Source organism: Halteromyces radiatus (genome assembly GCF_025201355.1).
Source record: "Halteromyces radiatus strain CBS 162.75 chromosome Unknown BX664scaffold_5, whole genome shotgun sequence".
NCBI lineage: Eukaryota > Fungi > Mucoromycota > Mucoromycetes > Mucorales > Cunninghamellaceae > Halteromyces > Halteromyces radiatus.
The window spans coordinates 1826260-1838363 of record NW_026251691.1 but is presented as its reverse complement, the minus strand read 5'-3'; the positions used below and the strand labels follow the sequence as shown (position 1 = coordinate 1838363).

At 34.5% G+C, this 12104-nt stretch overlaps 5 protein-coding genes across 5 annotated transcripts; 1 reads left to right on the top strand and 4 right to left on the bottom strand.

Annotated features, from left to right (window-relative positions):
• Positions 1-882: 882 nt before the first annotated feature.
• Positions 883-2617, bottom strand: BX664DRAFT_387057 (secretory lipase-domain-containing protein; the record flags this gene model as incomplete). The annotated part of the gene is made up of 2 exons (XM_051549361.1): positions 883-2413; positions 2607-2617. The coding sequence occupies 2 exons, from the start codon at positions 2615-2617 to the stop codon at positions 1078-1080; spliced, it is 1347 nt and encodes a 448-aa protein (XP_051399343.1). The 3' UTR covers positions 883-1077.
• Positions 2618-4173: 1556 nt separating this feature from the next.
• On the bottom strand, positions 4174-6009 carry BX664DRAFT_299518 (secretory lipase-domain-containing protein). Its single transcript, XM_051542306.1, has 3 exons — positions 6001-6009; positions 5887-5944; positions 4174-5769 (listed from the first exon to the last, which is right to left on the bottom strand). The coding sequence occupies exon 3, from the start codon at positions 5686-5688 to the stop codon at positions 4387-4389; it is 1302 nt and encodes a 433-aa protein (XP_051399342.1). The 5' UTR covers positions 5689-5769; positions 5887-5944; positions 6001-6009; the 3' UTR covers positions 4174-4386.
• Positions 6010-6417: 408 nt separating this feature from the next.
• On the top strand, positions 6418-7495 carry BX664DRAFT_336496 (uncharacterized protein). The gene is made up of 4 exons (XM_051546091.1): positions 6418-6636; positions 6718-6824; positions 6913-7103; positions 7165-7495. Exons 1-4 carry the CDS (start codon positions 6573-6575, stop codon positions 7397-7399), a joined length of 597 nt encoding a protein of 198 aa, XP_051399341.1. The 5' UTR covers positions 6418-6572; the 3' UTR covers positions 7400-7495.
• A 145-nt stretch (positions 7496-7640) lies between these two features.
• BX664DRAFT_336494 (DNA polymerase subunit Cdc27) lies at positions 7641-9535 on the bottom strand. Its single transcript, XM_051546090.1, has 10 exons — positions 9464-9535; positions 9345-9400; positions 9173-9288; positions 9032-9099; positions 8893-8957; positions 8691-8829; positions 8403-8559; positions 8043-8306; positions 7911-7982; positions 7641-7835 (listed from the first exon to the last, which is right to left on the bottom strand). The coding sequence occupies exons 1-10, from the start codon at positions 9512-9514 to the stop codon at positions 7684-7686; spliced, it is 1140 nt and encodes a 379-aa protein (XP_051399340.1). The 5' UTR covers positions 9515-9535; the 3' UTR covers positions 7641-7683.
• A 101-nt stretch (positions 9536-9636) lies between these two features.
• On the bottom strand, positions 9637-11651 carry BX664DRAFT_336493 (uncharacterized protein). Its single transcript, XM_051546089.1, has one exon. It carries the CDS (start codon positions 11634-11636, stop codon positions 9708-9710), a length of 1929 nt encoding a protein of 642 aa, XP_051399339.1. The 5' UTR covers positions 11637-11651; the 3' UTR covers positions 9637-9707.
• Positions 11652-12104: the final 453 nt, after the last annotated feature.

Sequence of the window (12104 nt, the reverse complement as noted above, 5' to 3'; positions counted from 1 at the left end):
CATCATTCCTATCCCATTGAACGATCATCATCAATCATCATTCTTGTATTGAGATATATGACAAGCTTTTCATCCGAGACAGTGAATCAAGTCGGTTTTAATTCTTCTTCTTGGCTAGTGGGCTTTCATTGAAATGTATGACAGCAAATCATGACTAAAAAAAAAAAAAATAAGGTTTACTGGTTACATTTTTTTATTTCATTTTTTTATACTAAGAAAAATAGATATCTCAATGTCATCAAGGTATAAAATTTATCCTGTCATTTCCACCAATCATTTTTTGTTTAAAGATGTTGAATGATCATTGATAGAATAAGCAAATGGCTCTTTTTTTTTTGAGTAACGGCGCTACTGCTAACTGATCGATGGCAAATGATCATAGATTGTAGAAAGAAAGCGTTAAAAATATATGCGTATGTAAGCATCTATAGGAGAATAAATGTGTGAGAATATATGATGTCTTGTCATCAACTATCTTCTTCTTTTAAGTGATGAAACATGTGAGCATAGACCTTTAAATTAAATAAGTACGTTTGCGAGAATGGCAGACTATCTTCCAGTTTTTTTTTTTTTTTTTTTTTTTTTTTTTTTTTTTTTAACATTGACAACAACGCCAAGTCCAGGATAACTATGTCTTTCTCTAGGAACACGGTTAGAAGCATGATTAAGGTTTCGTCTCTTATATCTCTCAATCTAACTTAAGTAATGTAATGAACGCACACGATACCATTGAAATAACAGGATCTCTTTCATTAGTGATGGCCAACAAATAATATATAACGGACGATGGATGATGATTACTGTGTAAAGATTGAGAATGCTGATGGTTGATTCTAGTTAGTGTTGCTATGACAGTGATATAACCTTTTTTTTTTTTTTTTTACAATGTGATAACCAGAATATTATTGAATAAGTTATCCTTTTGACATCAAGATAAATAAAATGGTTGGACTATTGAGATTCTTTATTATACTACACAACACTAAAGCCAAACTAACACTAAAACTAACAACCAGCGCTAATACTAACAAAAATAAGACAGTCCACAAAAGGTATATCCGATCGAAGAAGTGACCATCATCTCTTCCTGTTGTTCAAAAAGGTATTGTTAGAGACTGGTAGGTATCCAAGAAGAGTCTCCAATTCATACAAAATCAATCTGACCGTGAAAGGAAGAGCATCATCGTCCAAAGCTGAAGTAACAGTTGTTCTATATGTGCAACCAGGAGGAGCTGTCTTATTGTTGAATTGATCCACTAGAAAATTGATTGCATTGGCAGTACCGGTGACAGTCAAAATAAAATGTTCTGAGAGTTCATCCGCCACGAATTGGATACTGGTAGACGTGTCGGCACACCAAGAGTTATACAAGTCCATGGCAGGTGCTATGGGAACAATTTCGTCATGAATGGCATGAAACATAAACAAAGGAAATCGAGGAGCACCCATTTTACCCATGATATTGTTGCTGATCGCCTTGATTGCCACAGGATCCGCCAAAAAGTCGGGTCGACTGAAATAGGAAAAAATATCCTGGAAAGCATACTTGTCAAGGATATCCTGACTACACATACTTTGAGCTTCCAAAAACTCTTGTTTCTTGTCAGGTAAAATGATTTGATCAACGTAATCAGCCAAGTCATCGTATTGATGCATCATACCAAGGATACCAGAAGGAATCAGACTAGCAAAAGGACCACCATTGACTGCATTGATTGTCGCATTCACATCCACAGGAGTACCACCCATAGCCGCACCAATAATCTTAAGTTCAGAAGCATAAGAAGATTGAAGTTGAGCAGCCCATCCTGTAGCATGAGCACCAGCAGAATAACCTAACATTTGCACGGTTGCATCAGGATGTAATTGGGTCAAATTGCCACTGTTTAGAACTGCCCGTATAGAGTCAAGCACAGCATGACCAGCCATAAGTCCAACCGCAAACATAGCTTGAAGACCTTCATAATCAGCCATGTTGAGATAATAACCACGAGAAAGAAGGTCATCTAACAAGAAAGGCTCAGGACTGGGAATCGGAATCGGACCAGGATTTAATTCTTGCTGATAAATATAAGAAGGAGCACAATCTTTGGAAGCGGAATCTTCAGACGCTTGATAAGAAATAAGTTTCGTAGGATCAGCATTGGTGGGAACAAGAAGAGTGGTTACAGAAGCAGTGGGTTTACCAAGACCATCATTGGTACGATAAAGGAATTGATAAATAGCTTTGAGATTTTCATTAGAAATGGAAGGAAGAGAAGAGGTTGGCAATATTCTAAATTTTAAAATGGTGCCAGGCTTTTTATTTTCGAATTTGGCAGGCGGAGTGTAAAAAGGATCATTGGATGGTGCTTGAAGTGTGCTTGCTTGTATAGACAGAAAAAGGCATAGAAATGTCATCAACATCATAATACTACAGATCATCAACGATAAATAATAATAAAAATAATAAAAAGAGATGATTATTCTGGTTATATATTCTTTTTTCATTTTTATCATAGCGATTCCTTTCTGTCAAGTAAAAAAAAAAAAAAAGGAGTCTTTAGCCTATGATACAGTACCTCCCATAGCAGTTGTTGAAGAGGATATGTAAGGGATTTGCTTACATTTTATTCATTAAGAAATGAAGGAATTCAAAATTAAGGTGTTGCAAAAATATGAAATAAACATATCGTATGGATAGAAAATAGATGACAGAAGAGGGAAAAAAAAGTGTTGGCTCATAACTCAAATTCAGAGGATATGAAAATAGATTGCATGAAAAAAAAAAAAAGGCAGAAGGAGGACAGGTGAAAAAGAAGGCAGAAAACGAAAAGAGAAGAAACGTCAAAGAAGAAGGCAAGCAAGCCCAAAAGAGAACAGGAAGGAAGGATGTCAAGAAGAGAAAAAAAAAAAAAAAACCTTCCTTTTATAAGAGATCAAACTCGTAAAGAAAAAAAAATATATAGATCTTCGCTGTAATTATGAGCTTTTTTTGTTCCCTCATCAAAAACCAGGTTAAAGAGATCGATAAGATAACTCGGTAGTAAGAAAAGAAAAGAAAAAAAAAAACGAAAAGAAAAAAAAGGACTATTATGCAAATTTGTATTTGTCAGTTATGGAAAAAGGGATCGATCGATGCACGTCTCAATAATGAAAACAATCAAAGAGACCTGATTAAATAATTTCAAAAAAAAAAAAAGAAAAGAAAGGAACCGTTTTAGAGCTTTTGCATTAAGTAAAGAGTCAAACATCATCTATTCATGCCGTCATCCATTCATACTATCATCTTATTACCCTATCGTCCCTGTCGTATTAACCTATTCCATACCTATATGCTTAAACTAGAAAGAATACAAGTGAAAAAAAAAGTAACAAAGCATAGTACACCAGAAGAAGATTGGAATCAATTACATAGACTCGTAAAGGTAGTTGGAATAAAAACAAAGATTTTATTGAATAAAAAAAAAATGCTATTAATTGATATCACTAGAACTAAAGTCAATAAAAAGAAAAGAAAAGAAAAGAAAAGAAAAAGAAAAGAAAAAGAAAAGAAAAGAAAAGAAAAGAAAGAAAAGAAAAGAAAGAAAAGAAAAAAGAAAGAAAGAAAGAAAGAAAGAAAACCGGACTCTGAAAATCACCATGATTCATAATCTACCACTGCAGGAAAAACATATATCAAGTGTCTAAATATTTCGAAATATGCAGCACAAACCCATTTTTTATATAGTGTAAATTTTACTTTGTCGACACAAATTACTAGGAGCAAACATGTGTATCAACATCATCAAGGTATAAAAGATATCCCTGTTATTTTCACCAATCATTCCTGTCTGAAGATGTTGGATGATCATAAATAAAATAAATAAATGGAATCTGCTCAATTTTTTTTTTTTTAACATTGACAATAATACCAAGTCAAGGACAACTATGTCTTTCTCTAGGAACATGGTTAGAAGCATGATTAAGGTTTCGTCTCTTATATCTCTCAAGCTAACTTAAGCAATGTAATGAATGCACATGATACCATTAAAATAACAGGATCTCTTTCATTAACGACAGCTAACAGATAATATATAACGGACGATGGATGATGATTACTGTGTGAAGATTGAGAATGCTGATGGTTGATAATGATTCGTGTTGCTATGTCAATGATATAACCTTTTTTTTTTTTTTTTTTTTTTTTTTTTTACAATGTGACAACCAGGATATTATTGAATAAGTTTTCCTTTCAACATCAAGATAAATAAAACGGTTGAATTATTGAGATTCTTTATTATACTACACTAACACTAAAGCCAAACTAACACTAGAACTATCACTAATACTAATAAACAAGACAACCTGTCAATAAATATATACCTGAGTGACGAAGGCATCATATCATCCTATTGTTCAAAAGGGTCATCCAAGGACAGTTTTTAATTCATCCAATATCAATCTGATAGAGAGAGGGAGTGCACCAGGATCCAAAGCTGAAGTAGCAGTTGTTCTATATGTGCAACCAGGAGGAGCCTTCTTGTTGTTGAATCGATCCACTAAAAAGTTGATTGCATTAGCAGCACCGGTAGTAGCCAAGGTAATATGTTCTGAGACTTCATCCGCCACGAATTGGAGACTGATAGACTTGTCGGCACACCAAGAGTTGTACAGATCCATGACAGATGCTATGGGAACAATTTCGTCATGGATGGCATGATACATAAACAAAGGAAACCGAGGAGCATCCATTTTACCTATGATGTTACTGTTGATTGCTTTAACCGCCACAGGATCCGCCAAAAAATCAGGTCGACTGAAATAGGAAAAAATGTCCTGAAAAGCATACTTGTAAAGGACATCCCGATTGCACAGATGTTGAGCTTCCAAAAATTTTTGTTTCTTGTCAGGTAAAATGATTTGATCAATATAATCAGCCAAGTCATCGTATTGATGCATCATACCAAGGATACCAGAAGTAATCAGGCCAGCAAAAAGACCACCGTTGACAACATTGGTTGTCGCATTCATATTCACAGGAGTACCACCCATAGCCGCACCAATAATCTTAAGTTCAGAAGCATAAGAAGGTTGAATTTGAGCAGCCCATCCTGTAGCATGAGCACCAGCAGAATAACCCCACAATTGTACGATGGCATCAGGATGTAATTGAGTCAAATTGCCACTGTTTAGAACTGCCCGTATAGAGTCAAGCACAGCATGACCAGCCATAAGTCCAACCGCAAACATAGCTTGAAGACCTTCATAATCAGCCATGTTGAGATAATAACCACGAGAAAGAAGGTCATCTAACAAGAAAGGCTCAGGATTGGGAATCGGAATCGGACCAGGATTTGGTTTTTGCTGATAAGTATAAGAAGGAGCACAATCTTTGGAAGAGGAATCTTCAGACGTTTGATAAGAAATAAGTTTCGTAGGATCAGCATTGGTGGGAACAAGAAGAGTGGTTACAGAAGCAGTGGGTTTACCAAGACCATCATTGGTACGATAAAGGAATTGATAAATAGCTTTGAGATTTTCATTAGAAATGGAAGGAAAAGAAGAGGTTGACAATATTCTAAATTTTAAAATGGTACCAGGCTTTTTATTTTCGAATTTGGCAGGCGGAGTGTAAAAAGGATCATTGGAAGGTACTTGATGTGTGCTTGCTTGTATAGACAGAAAAAGGCATAGAAATGCCATCAACATCATAATACTACAGATCATCAACAATAAATAATACTAACAATAATAAAAAGAGATGGTTACTCCGGCTATATTTTCTTTTTTCATTTTTATCATAGTGACCTTTTTTTTTTTTTTATCAACCAAGTAAAAAAAAAAAAAAAAAAAAAAGGAGTCTTTAACGTTATGATACCTCCCACTAGCTACTTGTGGCACAGGAGATGTAAGGGATTTGCTTACATATATAGGTTGGATTGTCTCCCTAATGATGATTGTACTCGTGTTTTCCTCGCTGTCCCTAAAAATGAAATGTAAAAGTTTATATCATGAATTATCATCTATTTATTTATTTACCGTGTAGATAGTATTTATGGGCAAAGGGAGTTTATGAAGACATCAGATTCCTGTTAACCATGAACTTGGTTTGACAATGCGATTTATATTTTTTTTTTTGTGAAAACATTTTTTCAGTCTCAATCCTTGTTTTTAATTTGACTAATGAAAAAATAACTTGACATTCGTTTTTTTATGGGTAGATCATTGTCACGTTATATTCCCTTGATCATCATCATTGTCCTCCTTTGATTTTATTAGTAAATGTAATGTCATTATTCAAGGAATAGGGTGATTATTCATTTTACAGTATAGTGTGTAAGATGAAACAAAGAAAAAAAAATAACTCTTACAATTATGTAATCAAGAAGATTTTCAAAAAAGTAAATAATAGTATGATGTGAATGATCATCCATTCTCTTTTACTTTGAATAAAATCGATCATCAAACATGATTTTCCTCTTGCAATAAGCAATCTTGGCGGATTATGAAACTGAAGGTGGGTGAAAGGGGAGATTGGATCAAAAGCTCTGAAAAATTTTCTTCCTTTTTTCTTCCTTTTACTTTTTTCTTTTTAAAAATATATATATAATATGCCACCCAAACAGAAACCATATAATAAAAAGACCAAACCTTTAACATCTTTGGAACGTCGAGGTAAATATCAATATATCACCTATCTACTTTTTTCTAGAAAAAAAAATATTCATTAATATTCATTATTGATCATCGATATAGCCAAAAAAAAGAAACAAGAATTAATCCAAAAGGCGACTGTGAAGAGTCAATACTACAAAGCTTTAGCAAAAGAACATGCCGATGATACACCTGACTATGTCAAAGAAGTAAGGATAAAGAAAAAAAAATGTCAACATGGCTTATCTGTTGTACATTCTTATCTTTTTTTTTCTTTTTCTTTTTTTTTTTCTTTAGATCTTTGAAAAAACGATCGATGAAGATGGAAACGTAGTGGAATATCAATCTGGGACTACGAAACGGAAAAGAGAGGAAATTGATAGTGACAAAGTATTTGATTTGGATCAGGAAGAATCATCATCAGACGAGAGTGATGGAAGTGATCAAGATCAAAAGACGAAGAAATCAACCAAGGATACCACAAAGTCGTAAGTGATATTTACTTTGTATACAGTAATAGATGATTTTACTCACCTTTATATATATTAGACATAAGCCAAACCCATTCAAAACACAACTTGAAGAACAACAAAAGAAAAAACAACTGAATCAACAAGAACGTGAAGCTCGACAAAAGGAAATCGAACAAAAGATGAGCGAACGCAAACGATATTATCAACAACGGAATAAACAACGGGGCAAGATGTTGGCCAAGAACAAGAATGGTCAACCCAATTTGGCCACTCAAATGGAAATATTGATTGGACGTATTAAGAAGGACTAGCATCATTCATCGTTTATTTTTGTAATTTACTTCATTTCACCTCTATAGAATCATCATCATTCATTTCAATATTTTGTAATAAAAAAAAAATACTCTTCATTTTTCAATATATTTCTTTTTTTTTTTCCTTATTACTACCATTGAATCCTTCATCACTTTCAAAACAAAGACATTAAAGTATATACACTGGAATTTATGATCAAATCTATCAATTTATTTTATTTACAAAGTTTTTTTTTTTTTCTTTTTTTCTACAGAATATACTAATAAAACTAAATTAATATCTATCGTTTACCCCAGAAGCTCAACAGATTTTTTTGTTGTCCAGAGGTCTTTTTTGATGGAGTGGATGGTGGGGTTTTCTTTGGTGAAGGAGCACTCGTCTTTGGTACTTCATCGGCATCTACTTCTTCCCATTCCCAAACATCTTCTGTCACTATAATAATAAAAAAAAAAAGGTTATAAACAGTGATTTTTTTTTCATGGTCTTTTTTTTTCTCTCCTTTCTTACCTAAGAATCCACGTTCATTTTTGTAGGTTTTCTTCTTTTGCACCTTGCGTCGTACCTTGCCTGGTGTAGTTACTATAAAGACAAAGTCATGGAATATGAGTTATCAATTTTTTTTCTTTGCCGTTGATTTACCTTGTTCCTGTTGCTGATCTTCCTCTTCATCTGACTTGCTTGAAATGGATGCTTTATCCGCTGTTGTTTCGTTTTCTTCATCAACATCCATAGTCGGTGACGGTGCTCCTTTATCTTCGGCGTTATCTTCCTTACCAGTATCTGTCATGGCTTCATCATCATCATCACCATCATCGCTGAATATGTCATCCACTTCGATCTTGGCAGACCTGGCTAATCTTGCATCAAGTTCTTCTTCATCCTCAGATTCATCATCATCAGATTCTACAGTGGTATCACAAATCATATCCCAACAAAACAAAGAACAAGTCAAAATCATCCACCTATTTTCTTTGCTTGTTTGTCATTTTATTTCTTTACCTTGAATTGTTTTGACCTTGCGCGGTTGAGATGTTGAAGAAGGTGATGTCTTTGGTGCCTCCACAGCTTGTTTCTTAGGTTGACTACTAGCCTTTGCAAAAGATAAGGTTCCCTTTCGTTTGCTTGGAGTAACTGGTTTTGTTGCAGCTGGTGCAGGCTGATGATAGAATAATATCAAAATATTAAAAAAAAAAGATTAGTAAAATCGAAGTCATCTTATTTCCACTTTGCAACACCTCTTTCTCTCTCTTTTTTTTTTCCAGTTTATTTGTTTTATCTTTGTTTTACCTTTTTGGTAGTGGAAGATGAGACTGGAGCAGTAGATGGTTCCTTCTTACTAACAGAAGGTGGTTGTGTAGCGGCAGGAGTGGTGGTGGAAGATGTGTTATTTATAATTTTCAGTGACTTATTCTGTATCAACCCATTCCTAGTTTAAGAGAGAGAGATATGGATGAATATCCTTCCTATTTTATTTTCATCATACACTTACTTGATTTTATCGTCAAGAGAACTAGTCACCATATCCGTATTAGTTGTTACCAAAACAGAAAGATCCTATAAATCAAAAAAAAAAAAAAGAGATCTATTAGTCTTCTATCGATCATCTTATCATCATCCATCCTTTTTACCTTGGGATCATAAGGTAATACACTATACACATGAATACCAGTGATTTGACGATATCTTTTCTTCATTTCTACAAGAGAACCAAGGAAAATAAAAAGTGTACTTTTAGTATTTATCAAGCAGTAAATAAAATAATTGATTACCTTGGAGATCAGCTTGATTCACCAATCGAACGGATAAAGTATTGTCAGCAAGAGTACCAGTAAGACAATAGATGGCAACAGCACTTGACTCGACAGTGGTATAATGGTATAAAGCTCTATATGCAAAGGAGTAAATAATGATCAAACAATGGATAGAGTTATATGGACTTACTGTTTTGCAACATTGACATGTATATTTTGACTTCTGGCTAAAGATCGGTAAGTGACCTAAAATACTTAAATAATAAATATATGATGTAGAAAAAAAAATAAATCATTGCATGAGTATACCGGTCGTTTTTCTTGAAGTATTGTAGTATCAAGGAAGGCTTTGTATTCCATAATGTTGTACGATCAATAGCGAACAAAAAGGAAGAAAAAAAAAAAAAAAAAAAGAAAGAAAAAAAGAATTGGAACGCGACGTGGCGACCTTTTTTTTTTTTTTTTTTCCTGGCACACAGACTGGGATTAAATAGGATTTTTTATTTTTAATAATGCATCTAAAAACTATATTTATTCTACAAAGTTATCTATTCTATAAAGAAGATGATTGATGTACCCGATCAGCCCATTTGTGTATCTTTTCCATCATATCATCTACCACCAAAGAAGATCGTCGACTAAAAATAGTCTTGATCACTGGTATCCATTGTATTGCCACCACATTCACCATTTCATTGAGAGTCGTTTTCCATTCAGCAGGCATAGCAACCACAAGAGGATCAAGTAATATAGGTTGTTCCATATCATCATCAGAATCATCGTCATCATCATCATTAGATTGCTTCTTCTTTTTGGTTGGTATAAAATATTGCTTCTCTTCTGTGCCATCCATGGTTGCTTGTATCACAGGTGCCAGAACATGCCATGCAGCAAAGAACGCAGGGACAGGGTTGGATGACCATAGTTGCTGATGTAAAAAGTCCACAATATAAAGTCTTGCTTCTTTTAATCCAGTTTCCATCAATCCTAACTGACTGGCCAATCCTTTGCCAAACATACCAGGAAATAGTTCCACATGATAGATAGCCAGTAAACCATGTATATAACCAAAAGTCCAATGATGTCGAGGAATCGCTGTTGTTTGATCCTTGTCGTTTCCACGCTGTAGTAAATCATTCAAATAGCCTTCCATCATATGTATAATGCTAGACATATTACTACCATTCCGTAATTTCGTGGCCAAACCAGTCACCATGCGTTCAACATAGGCTTCACCTTTTTCCATGTCCTTCAGTACAAAAGAGGGTATGTCTTTTGAATGACAGTGTTCACATTCCCAGGTTCGACTTGATCCATCATACCAACTTGTTTGAGACGTAGTGGATGATTTCCAACATTCAGGGCAGTAGCAACCTCTACAAAGATCTTTGGCTTGACATCGTTCACAGGCGCAATCGAAGAACTTGAATTGTTGTAGTTTTGTACGTCGATCATCAGTAGTACCACATACCAACCCACCAAGAGATTCGTCTTCGGGTAAATAAGAAAAGGTCAAAAGATCACCAGCAGGGATAGTTCGCGTAGCCACAAATGCCATTGTATTGGTAGGTGGATCGTATTGAAGTAATAAATTTGGTGAACAGGCATGTGCAAATTTGGAACCCCATAACATCAATGCAATACTTGGTCGTGATACCGAGGCCCATACATTCGAATAGTTTTCATCATCATCATCGTCATCATCATCATCATTAGATGGTCGTCGGTTAGCGTAAATGGTATGTCGTCGATGATGTTTCTTACTGTGAGTAGGAGGTGATAATTTGGCACGTTGATTTGCTTTTCGATCCAAGGCAACTGTGTGAGCATTTCCATAGATTTTGAGGATAAATTCGCACATCAATTCAGGATCTGTATGCTGGAAGAGTTCAAGTTCGACTGAAGCACGTTTTGCTGTTCGTGATACTAGTTGTACGGTGGCATGATCCATGTCAGTTGAAGGATAGTAAAAGAATTCAAAATCAGAAGGTGGAGAAGATTTGAAATGTTTTGGTAGTGAGCTTGGTTTTGTTGTAGGTGGGTAAAGTTGTAAAAAAGCAAGCATGGCCGCCGGAATGCCTGGCACAAATGATGATGTTGGAGTTGAAGTTTGATCTTCGTTGTCAGTATCATCGCTATCATCGTAATCACTGTCCGTATAGTCATCGTCGTTGTTATTATTATTGTTGGAAGATTGATTGTTGACTGATGGTTGTATAGATGGATCTTCAGATATGACAATATCGACCAAAGCTTTCCATAGTTTCTTTGAGTAAAAAGGAGATAAAGAAGAACGACAATTGGGTTCTAACAAGTATTGAAGTAGAGGTGATTCTATAAGAACGGTATCACCACATGACAGCTGTTGCCGAGCAACCAATGACCTTCCCACATATTCCATTTCCTTTAATTCCACCGAATCGATGAATTGATTCCTATTGACGACAATATCAAGACCATATTGAGATAAACTTATTGACATATCTATGAATGATCTATAAAGAAAGTGAAAGAGATACTATTTTATTTTGCAAGAGAAAAATTTTGTTTGATATCAGGGCCAACTTTCCAAGTCCGCGGAAAACGAGCAAAGGGTGTTTATTCCTGTCGACGGCTAAATTGGCGGCTTCGGTGACCCTTCCTTTTTTTTTGTCTTGCACTCTTTTTCTTCTCTTTTCTTTTCTTTTTTTTTTCCTTTTTTTTTTTTTTTTTTTTTGTATTGACTTTAGTGTTAGTATATCATTTTAGTAGTGTTTATTAGTCTTTAGTAGTTAAACTTTTATTTAATAAAGACTTTACTTTTATTGAAATCACTTCATTACATGTCAATGCAATTGATTCCATCTTCGAATGTACCTTTTTTTTTATATATGTGAATGCATTCCTTTTTATTTTCTCTTTTTTTTTATAGATAAGAGAAACGATACGATTCCAATATTCTTCACTTCGA